Source organism: Petaurus breviceps, unplaced genomic scaffold (assembly GCF_028583685.1).
Source record: "Petaurus breviceps papuanus isolate PSGF00001 unplaced genomic scaffold, PetGlider_PUasm1.0 207, whole genome shotgun sequence".
Classification (NCBI taxonomy): Eukaryota; Metazoa; Chordata; class Mammalia; order Diprotodontia; family Petauridae; genus Petaurus; species Petaurus breviceps.
This window is the reverse complement of record NW_027185850.1, coordinates 21,584,494-21,597,441: the sequence shown is the minus strand read 5'-3', so window position 1 is coordinate 21,597,441 and position 12,948 is coordinate 21,584,494. Positions and strand designations below refer to the sequence as shown.

The following is a 12,948-nucleotide window of genomic DNA, read 5'->3' as shown; positions in this document are numbered from 1 at the left end:
ACAGGGGATGTCAGGGCTGGGAGGGGCCTGAGAACAGGGGATGTCAGAGGTAGGAGGGGCCTGAGAACAGGAGATGTCAGAGGTGGGAGGGGCCTGAGAACAGAGAGTGTCAGAGCTGAGAAGACCCTCAGAATTTAGAATGCCAGACCTAGGAAAGTCCTTAGAAGATGGACATGATCTTGGAACCTAGAATGCTAACAATAAAGATTAGGGGATGGAGCAGATCCTGTCTGAGTTTATAATTGCAGAATATTTGAAATGAAATGAAATTCCCCTTTCCCTAAGGAGACAGTGGGTGTGACCTGCCAAATAGCCTGGCACTCAGGGGACTTTCCCAGTATGCTACATGGGATTCAGGAGACCTGGGTGCCAGCAATTTGCCAGTCATGTAACCTTGGCCAAGTCACTTGCCTTTTCTCATTTTCCCTATCTGTACTGTACCAGTGACAACTGCCATCTCTGTAGAACTTTTGGAATTTTTTTTTGGAGGGGGAAAGACAGGGCATTTGGGGTTAAGTGGTTTGCCCAAGGTCACATGGCTAGTAAGTGTGTCAAGTGTCTGAGACTGGATTTGAATTTGGGTCTTCCTGACTCCAGGGCTGGTGCTCTATTCACTGTGCCACCTAGCTGCCCTCACCAAGTTCCTTCTTCACCACCACTCCTCCAGGCAGGGGCTGCCCCATTGTCTTCCTCTGTAAGTTCAGGAAACAGGTTTGGAGTGGCCTTGGCCCAGATGGCACAGCTAGGGAGTGCCCAGGCTGGTGTTTCACTAGGATTCCAGTTTTGTGAAGGTCCAAGAATCTAAAGACATGACTAGTCTTAGTTTGTTCCTCTGAAAAGTGAGGGGGTCAGAGTGAGATGAACTCATAAGATTCTGACTTAATTTGCCATTGAAAGATTCTACCATCTTGGATTGTGAGGGCACAGTGGAAGGTCTCTGATTTTGGAGTCAGAGGAGACCTGGCTTTGAATCTTCCCTCTGATGCTTAGAACGTCCAACACCTCTGGGTCCCAGGACCTCCTTTGAAGGAGAGCTGGAGGTATGGGCACAGATTGATCTGTGCATATGTATGGATGCATCTGTGGGGATAGATGGGATCAAGGAGGCATTCAGGGCTCCAGAGGTGTTGGGAAGTACCTCCTGAAGGATGTAGCATAGCAAGACCAAGGACCTGCGAGGTCTCGATATCCTGGATTTAGGGTTCAAAGGGACCTTTGAGGTCACCAACTTTTACAGATGGGAAAACGGAGGCTGGGAAAAGTTGAGTGACACCCCGGGTCACTTCAAACCGAGTCAAGAAGCATTTATGAAGTGCTTACTGTGTCAGTCTGTCAGCCAATAAACATTTATTAAGCACCTATTATGTATCAGGCGCTGTGCCAAATGCTGGAGCTACAAAGAAAGGCAAAAACCAGTCCTCAAGGAGTTCCTGGTCTGATGAAGGAAAGAAGTACATATGGTCAAGTTATACTGAGGATCAATTGGGAATGAGTGACAAGGAAGTCTCTAGAAGTAAGGGGGATCAGGAAAGGCTCCCCACCCATGCCAGGCACTGTGCTGAGTGTTAGGAAGACAAATATACAAGCAGAGAGAAGACAGGTCCCTGCCCTCCAGAGCTTGCACTTTAACGAGGGAAGACAAAAATGGGAAAAGTCAGCAAGGAGCCAATGAAGGGCTCAGTTTCCTAACAGGGATAGTGATACCACCTCAGATAATGGGCATAGAATGCTTTGTAGATGGCAGTCAGTTCTGTGTGCCTGGGAGGAGAAGAAGATGTGGCCGGGGGCTACAGTAGGTTTGTTGAGTAGGAAGGGATGGCAGCAGCAGCCACCCAGTCCAGTCCCTCGTCCTCCACAGTGCCCACTACATTGCGGCCAGACAAATGGTCCCCTCTCTGGCCTCTGCTTGAACACCTCCAAAGACGGGGAGCTCACCACTCCCCAGGCAGCCCAGGTCCACTCAGGGACACCTCTCACTGGTAGGGACTTTGTTCTCACCCTGAGTTCCTCTCGTTCTTCCCTCTGGGGCCAAGCAGAACAAAGCTCATCCGGCCATCTTTCAGATACCCGCAGACAGCTCTCCTGTCTCCCTGACTCTTCATTCTCTCGGCTGTACAGAGTCCCTTCAGCTGGACTGCTCACTGCTGCAGGAGGAGGGCTCCCTCTTCCCAGGGGATGGATGAGATGATCTCAGATTATAGGGAGGCTGGAATGCCTGTCTGAATTTAACTTGACATTAAATTAACTTAGGCTATGTAAGGCAGTATGGTCTAGTGGATAGAGAGCCAGTTTTGAAATCAGGAAGACCTGGATCCAGATCCTACTCTGCCCCACGTTGGCTGTGTGACCCAGGGCAAGTCACTTAACTTTTTAGTGCTCTACCAAAAGCATCAACCTTACAGCCTTCAGGCCCCAGCAGCCACAAAACTCTGGCCATAAATTACCATAAATTTCAGGGAAGGTGCCGACTTGACTGGTAGACAGAGCCCTGTCCTATCCTAAGGCAAGTAATAGGGAGCCATTAATGGTTCTTGAACAGAGACATTATCTCCAAGAAAACCGCCATCATTGTTCTCTATTTGTGCTCAATGGCCTACAAGAACCCTTCCATCTCTAATGGAAGCTTCTATTATCTCCAGTCTGATGTTCTTTCCTTCACAACTCCCCTTTCCATGAGATTCCCAATCTAGAGTTAAAGATGTTGGCTCCCTCCCGTCCCTGCTGTCTGTCCATCACTCAGAGATCAGGCCTTGTGGGAGCCCTCAGAGGCATTTGTGATGTCCATCATTGAAATGGGCTGTCTCCTATAGTAGTGATTTCCCCATCCCTGGGGGTATTCAAGCAGACATTGGATGACTTCTGGTTGGATGTTGTAGAAGGGATTCCTGCTCCAGATATAGGTTGGACTGGTTGCCCTCTGGGGAATTTTTTGGTTCTAATTCTCTGCAATTCCATGTGGGCCCTGCATGAGTGAGATAGCGAGACTGGCAAGAAGGAGGACTCATTTGCACCATTTTCCCTCCTTCAGAAGCAGATCCAGGAGGAACCCACAGATATGCTCTCCAGTTCTGTCCAGCAACAGGCCATGGTAAACCTGGCCCAACTGAGGTATACAGATCCCCCCCCCCCCCCCAGACTCTTCTCCCCACTCCCGCTGCCCCTAACCCACTGCTCTGTCCCAGCTGAATCTCCCCTTCTTTTCTGCCTTGATTCTTCTCCTACTAAGAGCAGAGCCATCCCCGTCCCTGCTGGGTGTATCTGTCTCCTAGTGCCCTGTTTAAGCCTTGGTCTCCTATCAGTCCTCCCAGTATGGGCACCCGGTTCAGAAGTGACAGAGCCAGGAGACTGACTGAGGTCATAGGATCCCAGATGTAGGGGTAGGAGGGACTCCCGAAGTGCCTAAATCCAGGCCCCTCATTTGATAGATGAGGAAGCTCAAGGACAGAGAAGGGACATCATTTACCAGGTCACTCAGGGAACAAGTGTCCAAGGTGGAATTGGAACCCAGAGCCTCTAGCTCCCAAAAGCAGGGCTCTTCTTGCCCTACCACATGCTGGCCCTTGGACCAAGAGAACATCAGGGTCAGAGTCTCAGGAAGGTCTTTGGCATAGCCTATATCCTAAGACAATCTGGCTCACCCAGAGAGTCCACCTGTAGCTCATATCAACCAGCAAATATATATTAAGCACCTACTATGTGCTAAGGGGCAGCTAGGGGGCGCCATAGTGCATAGAGTGCTGGGCCTGGAGTCAGGAAGACTCATCCTGAGTTCAAATCTGACTTCAGACACTTGCTAGCTGTGTGACCCCAGGCAAGTCACTTTACCCTGTTTGCCTCGGTTTCCTCATCTTTAAAATGAGCTAGAGAGGGAAAAGGCAAACCACTCCAGGATCTTTGCCAAGAAAACCTCAAATGGGGTCATGGAGAACCGGACACAACTGAAATGAATGAACAAAACAACTTGGCTCACCTGGAGAGTGGACGCATAACTCATATCAACCAGCAAATGCATGTTAAACTCCTACTATGTGCCAAGGGCAGGGCAAGAACTGGGAATGCAAAGGCAATAATGGGGAGCTCAGAGCTATATACAAAGGCAGAGAGAAGGGAGAGTGTTGGGCATGAAGAACAGCAAGTGTCAGTTTGGCTGAGTGTGTGGCTGGTGGGGTGGGCAGGGAAACCAGAAAGGTTGTAAAGACCTTGCAGGTAATGGGGAGCTATGGGAGTTTAAGGGAGGAGGCATAATCCGATCCATGTTTTGGGATAATCTCATTGGCAGTTAAGTGGAGACTGAGTTGGAGATCAGTGAGGAGGTCTCACTGTCTCATTCCTCCCTAGGCCCATCCACCCATACCTGGGAGCAAAGGAAAGAAAAGAGCTGGTGGCCATCTGTGTGAGGAGTGTGTTCTCCTTGCCCTCGGTACAGACCATGCAGGAGCAGGACATAACCAATGCTGACTTTGTACAGGTGAGACTTGGTTCCCCATCTGTTCCATCCACCTCCTGTCTTCTCCCTACCTGAGAGGAGTGAGTTGTGTTTTTTTTTCCCTCCCAAGATACTCAAGGACACCGAGCTTTACCCAAGGTACCCTTGAGGCCACTCTGAAGTACTGATGTTGTTCTGTGAAGGACCACAAAAGTGCTCCCTTAATTAGTAACAGACTCAGAATTTCAGGGGCTAGAATGTCCCTAGACACATTAGTCCAGAAGTGTTCAATCAGGGCTAACAGGCCACGTGGCCAGTAATATCCCAAGTGCCACTGAGCCAGATTAAAATGTAATTGGGAAATGTTTAATATAACGAATAAAAATATAACACAACTCAGACAATGTGAATTTGTGGTTTTCTAAGTCACTATGTGGCCTGAAGTTTTCTATTTGAGTTTGACACCACTGCTCTAATTTTACCAAGAGGTCTGGAAAGGAAAAGGGAGTTGTTTCCAGTTCTAGGCACCAAATTTTAGAAGGGACGGTCCTTAAGAAGGCTTGCAGAGCCAGAGGAATGTTCAACACCGGCTTCGGAGTCAGAGGGATATGGCTTCAAATCCTGAGTCTTTTACTTATGACCTGTGTTATCTGGGGCAAGTGACTTAACTTCTCAAGACTTCTGTTCTATTATCTATCCAGTAAAGGAGGTAGAGCAGAGCATTTATCAGCTTCAAGTTGGTATGTGTCCAGAGGAGGTCCTGACCAGGATGTGGAGGGGGTGGATATCTCAGTTAGGGAAGAAAATATGTGGCTGGTGGTAGGACAAAGTTGCTGTCTCCTGAGATGTATTTAAAAGGTAGTCATTGGGAAGAGGGTTTAGCTGTGTTTTGGTTGGCCCCAAGGGCCAGAATCAGGTCCAATGGTTGGAAGTTACAGGGACATAGATTCTGGCTCGGTGTAAGGAAAAACTTCCCAACAAACTGAGTTGTCTCAAAGTGGACTGGGCTTTGACAAATAACAAGCTCACCATCACTGGAGGTCTGTAAGCTGAGTGTGGTTGGCCATTTATTAGAAATATTATCAACAGAATTCATACTTTGGGCACAGGGTGGAGTAGATGTTCCCTGAGGTATCTTCCAATTCTGATTTTTTGAGATTGCATGATAAGCCCAAGGCCACACAGTTAATGAAGGGAGAGTCTGGGACCTGGAGTCAAGAAAACCTGAGTTCAAATCCAGCCTCTGACAGTTACTAGTTGTATAACTCTTGGGCAAGTCACTTAACCTTGGTTTGCCTCAATTTCCCCAAGTGTAAAATAAGGTTAACAATAGCACCTATCTCCCAGGGTCATTCTGAGGATAAAAGGAGGCAAAATTTGTAAAATGCTTTGCAAACCTTAAAGTGCTATGCAAATGGTTATTTTATTATTATTTTACTCGGAAAGATCTTTTCCAGGTCTTGGGGAGGGAGGGGAAGAAAATTTTAAACTCAAATTCTTACAAAGTGAATGTTGAAAACTAAAAACAGAAATTAAAAAAATTTAAAAGGTAACAATATTTCTGTTCATTTGTATTGTGTAATAAAAACTTGTACTAAATTGTAAAGGAGAAATTCAGTGAAGATAAGTTCTATAGATAGTCTGCAATATGATTGGGAAAATAAAGACCAGGGGATTAAGAAAATAGAAGTGTCAGATCAGAATAGAAAAAGAGAACAAGAAAGGTCCAGTTTTGATCAAAGTCTACTGAGGGAAAGAAAAAGAAAGTTTAAACAAGTAGGAATAAAAGGAGAATGAGTAGAAATTTAAAGAAAGTCAGCATCTGTTTCCAATGAGTGTGAGTGGAGGGTTTGAAAGTAAAGATTTGGAGTTTTGGAAAAAGCAATTTGAGGGAGGTTTTTGATCTTGCTGAGATTAGAAGGATCTGGGAAATGTGTGGTTATTCTTTATTATATGAAAGTTATATTTGCAACATGGAATTATTTGAAGATAGTATACTAAAATTCTCTTTTTGAAGGACTATTAGAAAGGCATATTTTAGTCATTACATGAGGAATATAAAATCCTCCTGTACCCTAAAAGAGGGAGTGGAGAATACAAGACTGCCACTAAACTTTTGACAGTATACTAATTGAAAGTAGTGGGTCCTATAATGTAAAGTGATAATCATAAATGGCCCTTGGGAAAACTGAGATCTGTATGATACCATTTGTACATATAGATCCAGATGTTAAGGAATTTATTCTGATTTCATTTGAAGGAAGATGTGTTCTCCTGTTGGGATAATTGTAATATTTGACCCTTTATAAGTAAATCAGGCCTTAATGGAAAAGACACTTAATATTTGGCAATATGTTTAGAAACTGCAAAAGTAAGTTTTGTTAAAAGCATAATTGGATAAAAATTATTCTTGAATGCAATCAATATAGAATGCCAGAAGTGATCAAATAAATAAAGCGATTTTCTATGTAAGATAATTTGGAAATGTATTCAACTGAATTGATGTCATTTGACTGGCAATAAGTTTTGTTTCATGTTTTGAATACATGATATTGTGTATGTTATTATTGTGCTTCTAAATTTTTTTGTTCTCTTAATTTTGAGAAACTATTGTATAAGGAATGTTGTTAAGAGGATGATGCAATTGTATAATTGGAAAATTTAACTCTTTTATCTGGATGCTGTAAAATTACTCATTGTTATTGGAGGTTATTGTCATAATGTTAAAACCCATCAAGTATTTATTTGAGTATATTTTTAAAAGGAAGAATAATAATTACTTACTTGGTGAAGAAAGGAATCTCCTTATCTGTAAACTTGCCACGTTTTTGGGAACCATATGCTTGGGCAAGGTCATAAAATCCCATCAGGCTTGGGAAAGAACTTGCTAAATATTGTGAAATTCTAAAATAATGAATTGGTTTACTGAGAAAATGAGGTCCATTTTCTTCCATTACAAACACTCCTTGCCAAAGTGGGAGGGGACTTACAAGTTTGGTTATGTATAGAAGTGATTTATGTGTTGATTTGCAATTATAAAAATTATTAAATTATACCTGGAATGGTATATATCAAAGTTAAATCTTAAGCCAACTTTGTCTCAACAGACTCCAATCTTAAAGATTTATTTTTGCCTTAAGGGGTTAATATACAGTACCTTAAGAAATAAATATCTGTTAGCCTGGAGATTTATAGTCATCAGTCAGTGTTTTTTCTTGGGTTTTGAGTTATTGTACATTCACTATCTTAGTTGAATTCCAGAATGTAATTATTTTCTTGATTTTTAATGATTGATTTTTATACCAGGGTGAGTTTAAATTTGATAAATGGAAGAAAAAGATGAAGAAAAGGATGTTGAATGAACTTTTTTTTGAAAGTCCTGGTAAACTTTTTTTGTTAACTACTATTACAACAACATGAGAGAAATAATAACTACATCTAGTCCTGAACTGTGATTAGTAAAACTTGCTATTTGAGGTAAAATATCTTGGGATTGTAATTTGATATTATTCTGAGTTTTGAATTCAGATATAATTGGCTGAATTATCATTGAGTCAGTAATCCACTATTTGAGGGAAATTCCATGAGCTGCTCAAACAGACTGTGATCCAAGAACTGCTAAAGGTGTATGTCTGTGCCTGGGAAAGTTACCTTGCATTGGTAAAGGCAGGAACCTTTTGACTCAGCTTCTCTATTATGTTATTTCTGTTTGAACAGGAATATTTCCCACTTGGTTAATCCTAAATCTGACTATGACACCCTGCGAATAATGTGAAACTTGGCTACATGATTTGCTGTTCCAAAAAGTTAAATAAGACTCTTACCTGAAATCAAACAGACCCAAGAATGCTTTATTTTGTTAATCCTATGTTAAATCATTCTTGCCCTTAGGCTTAGACCTAGAGGAACAGTCTTGGTGTTACAATTTTGATCCTAATCTAAAAAATCTTGCTAACCATAGTAGGTAAAACTGTAATTTAAATCTATCTATCTGTAATGAATCTTGTTACTGTAACACCTCAGACCTCTGAATTGCTATAATAGGAAGCAAATATAAGGTACCTTATTGTGTAGCCTGCTTTGACGTTATTCCTAGAGCTCCATTATTTATAAGTTTATCTCCATAAGATCTGAACTGGTTTTCATCAAATAAACTAATTACTGGATAGTCAATCGGATTATATTTTGTAAGGTTGTACTAAATTATGCTATCTTATAGTATAATTATGTCTTATCACGAGTGTCATAGTGTCTTGTGACTATCACTAGCAGGTTTTAACAGCATTACTGAGAGAATCTTTACAAGTGTCCAGGAACTTGGAGATGGTCAAGGAAATACCCCCACAAATGTGCCCCGATCCATCCACAGATGCATGAAAGATATACAGGAGGTGCTTGTCAGACACCTGGAGATTATGAATCCTGCCAAAGAACTTGGTGCCCTTAAAGCTGCAGTTATATTAGATTTCATTATTCATCCTATTATTCATTTGCTTGTTTTATTAGTTCTGCATGTGCTATAGACCTGTTACCTATTCTGTAAGCTGTTTATCATTTCTGCTTGGACTGATACTGATTTGGGAATTGTTAAAAAAAATTGTGAGACTATCAATTGTCTCCAGGGGGGAATTGTGGGTAACCAATAAAGCTGAAGTGACTCCATTCCATCTGCAGTTTCTCTGTCTTGCCCTTGGCCCTGTTTGTATTGCAACACCTACCATCTTTGCAATGTTCCTTAAGGCTAAAACAGCAAGTCCTATCTCTTGGGGTAGGAGTTACAGGAGATAGCTAAGCTGAAGAAGAGTTTTTCCTATTACTAGCCTCAGCAACAAATTCTGTCCAATCTTGAGGTACTCCATCACCAATTCCCCTCCTGCCTAAATCTAGTGATATAAACTTTGACTTTTTTTTCCTTTGGGGAGTCTCTATTGATGCAGGTGGGGCTCCCTTGCTGGCAAACTCAGTAAATCCTTGTTGGTTCCTAAATTTTTGGTCTGGTTCTAGTTTGTTCTAACACTGACAATTTTACCCACATTATTTTGGCAGGTAGATTCCCAAATGTTATGTTGTTTAGTCTATTTAGTAACATCTCACTCTTTGTGACTCCATTTGGGGTTTTTTGGGCAAAGATATTGGAGTGGCTTGCTATTTTCTTCTCTAGGTCATTTTACAGATGAAGAAACTGAGGCAAACAGGTTTAAGTGACTTACCCAGGGACCCACAGGTAGTATCTGATGCCAGATTTGAACTCAGGTCTTCCTGACTCCAGGTCCAGCGCTTTATCCCCTGCACCACCTAGCTGACCCCAAATGTTTTATACTGTCTGTACTATTTAAATATTATTTGTCTTTCTACATCTTCCTACTGGATGTTATTGGTAATATAAAGAAATGTTTATGATTTATCTGATTTTATTTTATATCCTGTAATTTTGCTGAAGTAATTATTTTAATTAGTTCTTTAGTTGACTCTCTAAAGTTCTTTAAGTAAACTATCATATAATATGCAAAAAGGGAATTTTGTTTCCTCTTTCTCAATGCTTATTTTTTTCAATTTTATTTTTTCTTATCTGATTATTATAATTAGCATTTCTAGCAACTATATTGAATAGTAATGTTGATGACAGAAATCCCGGCTTTACCACTGATCTTATTGGGAAGGCCTCTAGCCTTATCCTCATTACAGATCATGTTGGTTCTTGGTTTTAGATAGATACATTATCATTTTGTAAAAAGTACCATTTATTCCTATACATTCTAATTTATTTTTCAAACAAGAATAGGCATTGCATATTATCAAAAAGTTTTTTCTTCATCTCTTGATAGAACCATGTGATTTTTGTTTTTGTTATTAATATGGTAAAGTATATTTATAGTTTTTTTTAAATATAGACCAGCCTGGCATTCCTAGGATAAATCCAGCCTGGTCACAGTTGTGCTATAGTCTCCTTGCTAATATTTTACTTATTTTTTTTGCATCAATATTCATTAGGTATATTGGTTTGACTCTGATTTAGGAATTAAAATAATATTTGTGTCATAGAATGAATTTGACAGGATTCGTCCAGTACATTTTTTTCCCAAATAGTTTCTATAGAATTGGAATTAATTGTTCTTTAAATGTTTAGTAGAATATCCTTATAAAGCCATCTGATCCAGTGGTTTTTTTTTCTCCCTTTGGGAGTTCCTTTATGGCTTTGTTCAATTTTTTTTTCCTAAGATAGGACTGTTTAAGCCCTCTACTTCTTATTGCATTAATCTGGGCAGATCTCCGATTTCTTTGGTGTAAGAAATTCACTCTCCTAATGAAGGTCATCATTCACAGAAACTGATAGTCCTAAAGAGACGCCTTGTCCAGGTTCACTCTGCCAGGATGTTTAGGGGAAAGACTTGAACTCAGGGCTTCTTGGCTTCTTTTGCATCTGGTTTGCTGGTTCACATGGTCTCATCTTCAGGCGGAATTTTTTGGTATTATAGGAAGGAGCTAACTCTCTCTCTTTTTTTAAAATAAGCAATCAGGGTTAAGTAACTTGCTCAAGCTTACATGGCCAGTTATTTCTGGGTGTGGTGCTAAGTACCTGAGCCTGGATTTGATCCCCAGGTCATCCTGACACTGGGGCTGGTGCTCTTTCTCGCTGTGCTAACTGGCCGCCCCAAGGAGCTAACTCTCTTGCTAGCTGTACTTCATTGTCTCTATGGGACTCTACACTATCCAGCTGAAGTGGGGCCCAGAGGGAGGGTATGTGAAGATGGGAGAGTGGTTTTGGCAGCTTTCCACTTCCTTTTGGTAACCCTCTCCCTCTTCTCAGGCACTCATACCCTACCTTTTCCACAGATGACTATTCAGATCGTCTCTCCTGGTATTAGCATTTCTCTAAAGCCAAAGAAATGAAGCCCTAATAGTAGAAGCAGGGCACTCTAGGGGAGAATTTTTTGTTAAAAGACAGTGATAGAAGGGGCAGCCAGGTGGCTCAGCGAGTAAGAGCACCGACTCCAGTGTCGGGATGACCTGGGGATCAAATCTGGGCTCAGACACTTAGCACCACATCCAGAAATAACTGGCTGTGTAACCTTGAGCAATTTACTTAACCTCGATTGCTAAAAAAAAAAAAAAAAGACAGTGATAGAACCAATGACCCCAAAGGCAAAAGAGACTGCTCCCTCCCCCTCTTCCCCAAATGTCACTGACTGGCTGGTTGAGCTATCAATACCTGGCCAGTCAGTGATGGCTTTAATTGTTATTATACTGTGACTGACTGACCTGATGCTATAATTGTTAGTTCAACTGACCAATGGTGTCAAAAGAACCAATGGGAATGTCGGATACATCATTCATCTTCCTTCCCCCTTTGCTCATTCAACATAAGAAGAGGATCCCTATATTAGTTTGAGTCTCCAGAGGAACGCACCAACCTACAGTCTTTCCCACAAGTCAGTCAGCTAGCCCGTTATCCTGGAAGGTCAATCAGCTCTCAAAGTCACACCTCAGAAGCACCCGTGGTGTCTGGGCCCTGCCTCTGGCTGCATGGTGGACAGCTCCTATTGGAACCTCCATTTAAGGAGGGCACCCAGGCCAGCCATCTCTTTAACATCCCACCAGACTACACCCTTCTACATTTCCCCATCATGCCTCCTGTTCATGGGAATGGGAATTTGAAGACCTTCCCTGCCCCTTAATAAGCCTAAGGGAATGTGAAGACCATTCCTGCTTTGAAGATATACGCTGCCCCCTAATAGATTGAATGTAATCACATGGAGCCTATGGTAGGAGGAGTTTGCTGAAGGGTGGAGCAGAGCCCACAGGAAGCTGGGAGTCAGAGAGTTAGAGCCTGGAAGGGAGGAGAGGATGCATCCAAGGGAGACAGTTAGGCTTGTGAGTAAATGTTAGTTTGTGGGAAGGCTAAAGGATGCTGTGGCTCTCTGTGCCACTGTTGTGCTGTTGTGGCTTATTAGCTTCTTTGCTACTATGATGGAATCAGCTTACTGGTTTTGGGGTTTGGTTTTATGGTGTCTGAATAAATGTTTTGCTTCTGTCTTCCATATGGAGAGTCTGTTATAGTTTGCAATTGAACACTGTGCTGGCATATTTACAGTGACCATTGGCACTGTGAATATTGTGTTGGTGCTACACCCCCACATTGGGTACCTTCCCCTGATTTTAACTTTCCTTTATGTGTTGTCTTCTCCATTAGAATGTAAGCTCCCTGAGGGCAGGGACTACCTTTCTTTTTGCTGGTATTTTTATTTCCTGTCTTTTTATCCCCAGCACAGAGCTTGGCACTTAAGGTGTGCTTTTGTTTCTGGACTGACAGTCAGTAAGTATTCACTAAGCATCTACTATGAGCTAGATAGTGTGCTAAGAGATGGGGATAAAAAAAAAATACAGTCTCTGGCCTTAAGGAGCTCACATCTCCAACTGCCTATTAGATGTCATTAATGTCTATGTACTAAATTGGATATTAATTACTCGACTGGATGTTCCATAGACAATTTAAAGTCAACATGTCCCAAACTGGGCTCTAA

The 12,948-nt window shown here is 41.9% G+C and overlaps 1 protein-coding gene across 1 annotated transcript in view; it reads left to right on the top strand.

The window, feature by feature from the left end:
- LOC138164809 (maestro heat-like repeat-containing protein family member 7) overlaps positions 1-12,948 on the top strand; it is a 59,461-nt gene that overhangs the window by 5,896 nt on the left and 40,617 nt on the right. The window contains 2 exon segments of the mRNA XM_069092744.1: positions 3,029-3,108; positions 4,339-4,468. Coding sequence (XP_068948845.1) covers positions 3,029-3,108; positions 4,339-4,468 — 210 coding nt within the window.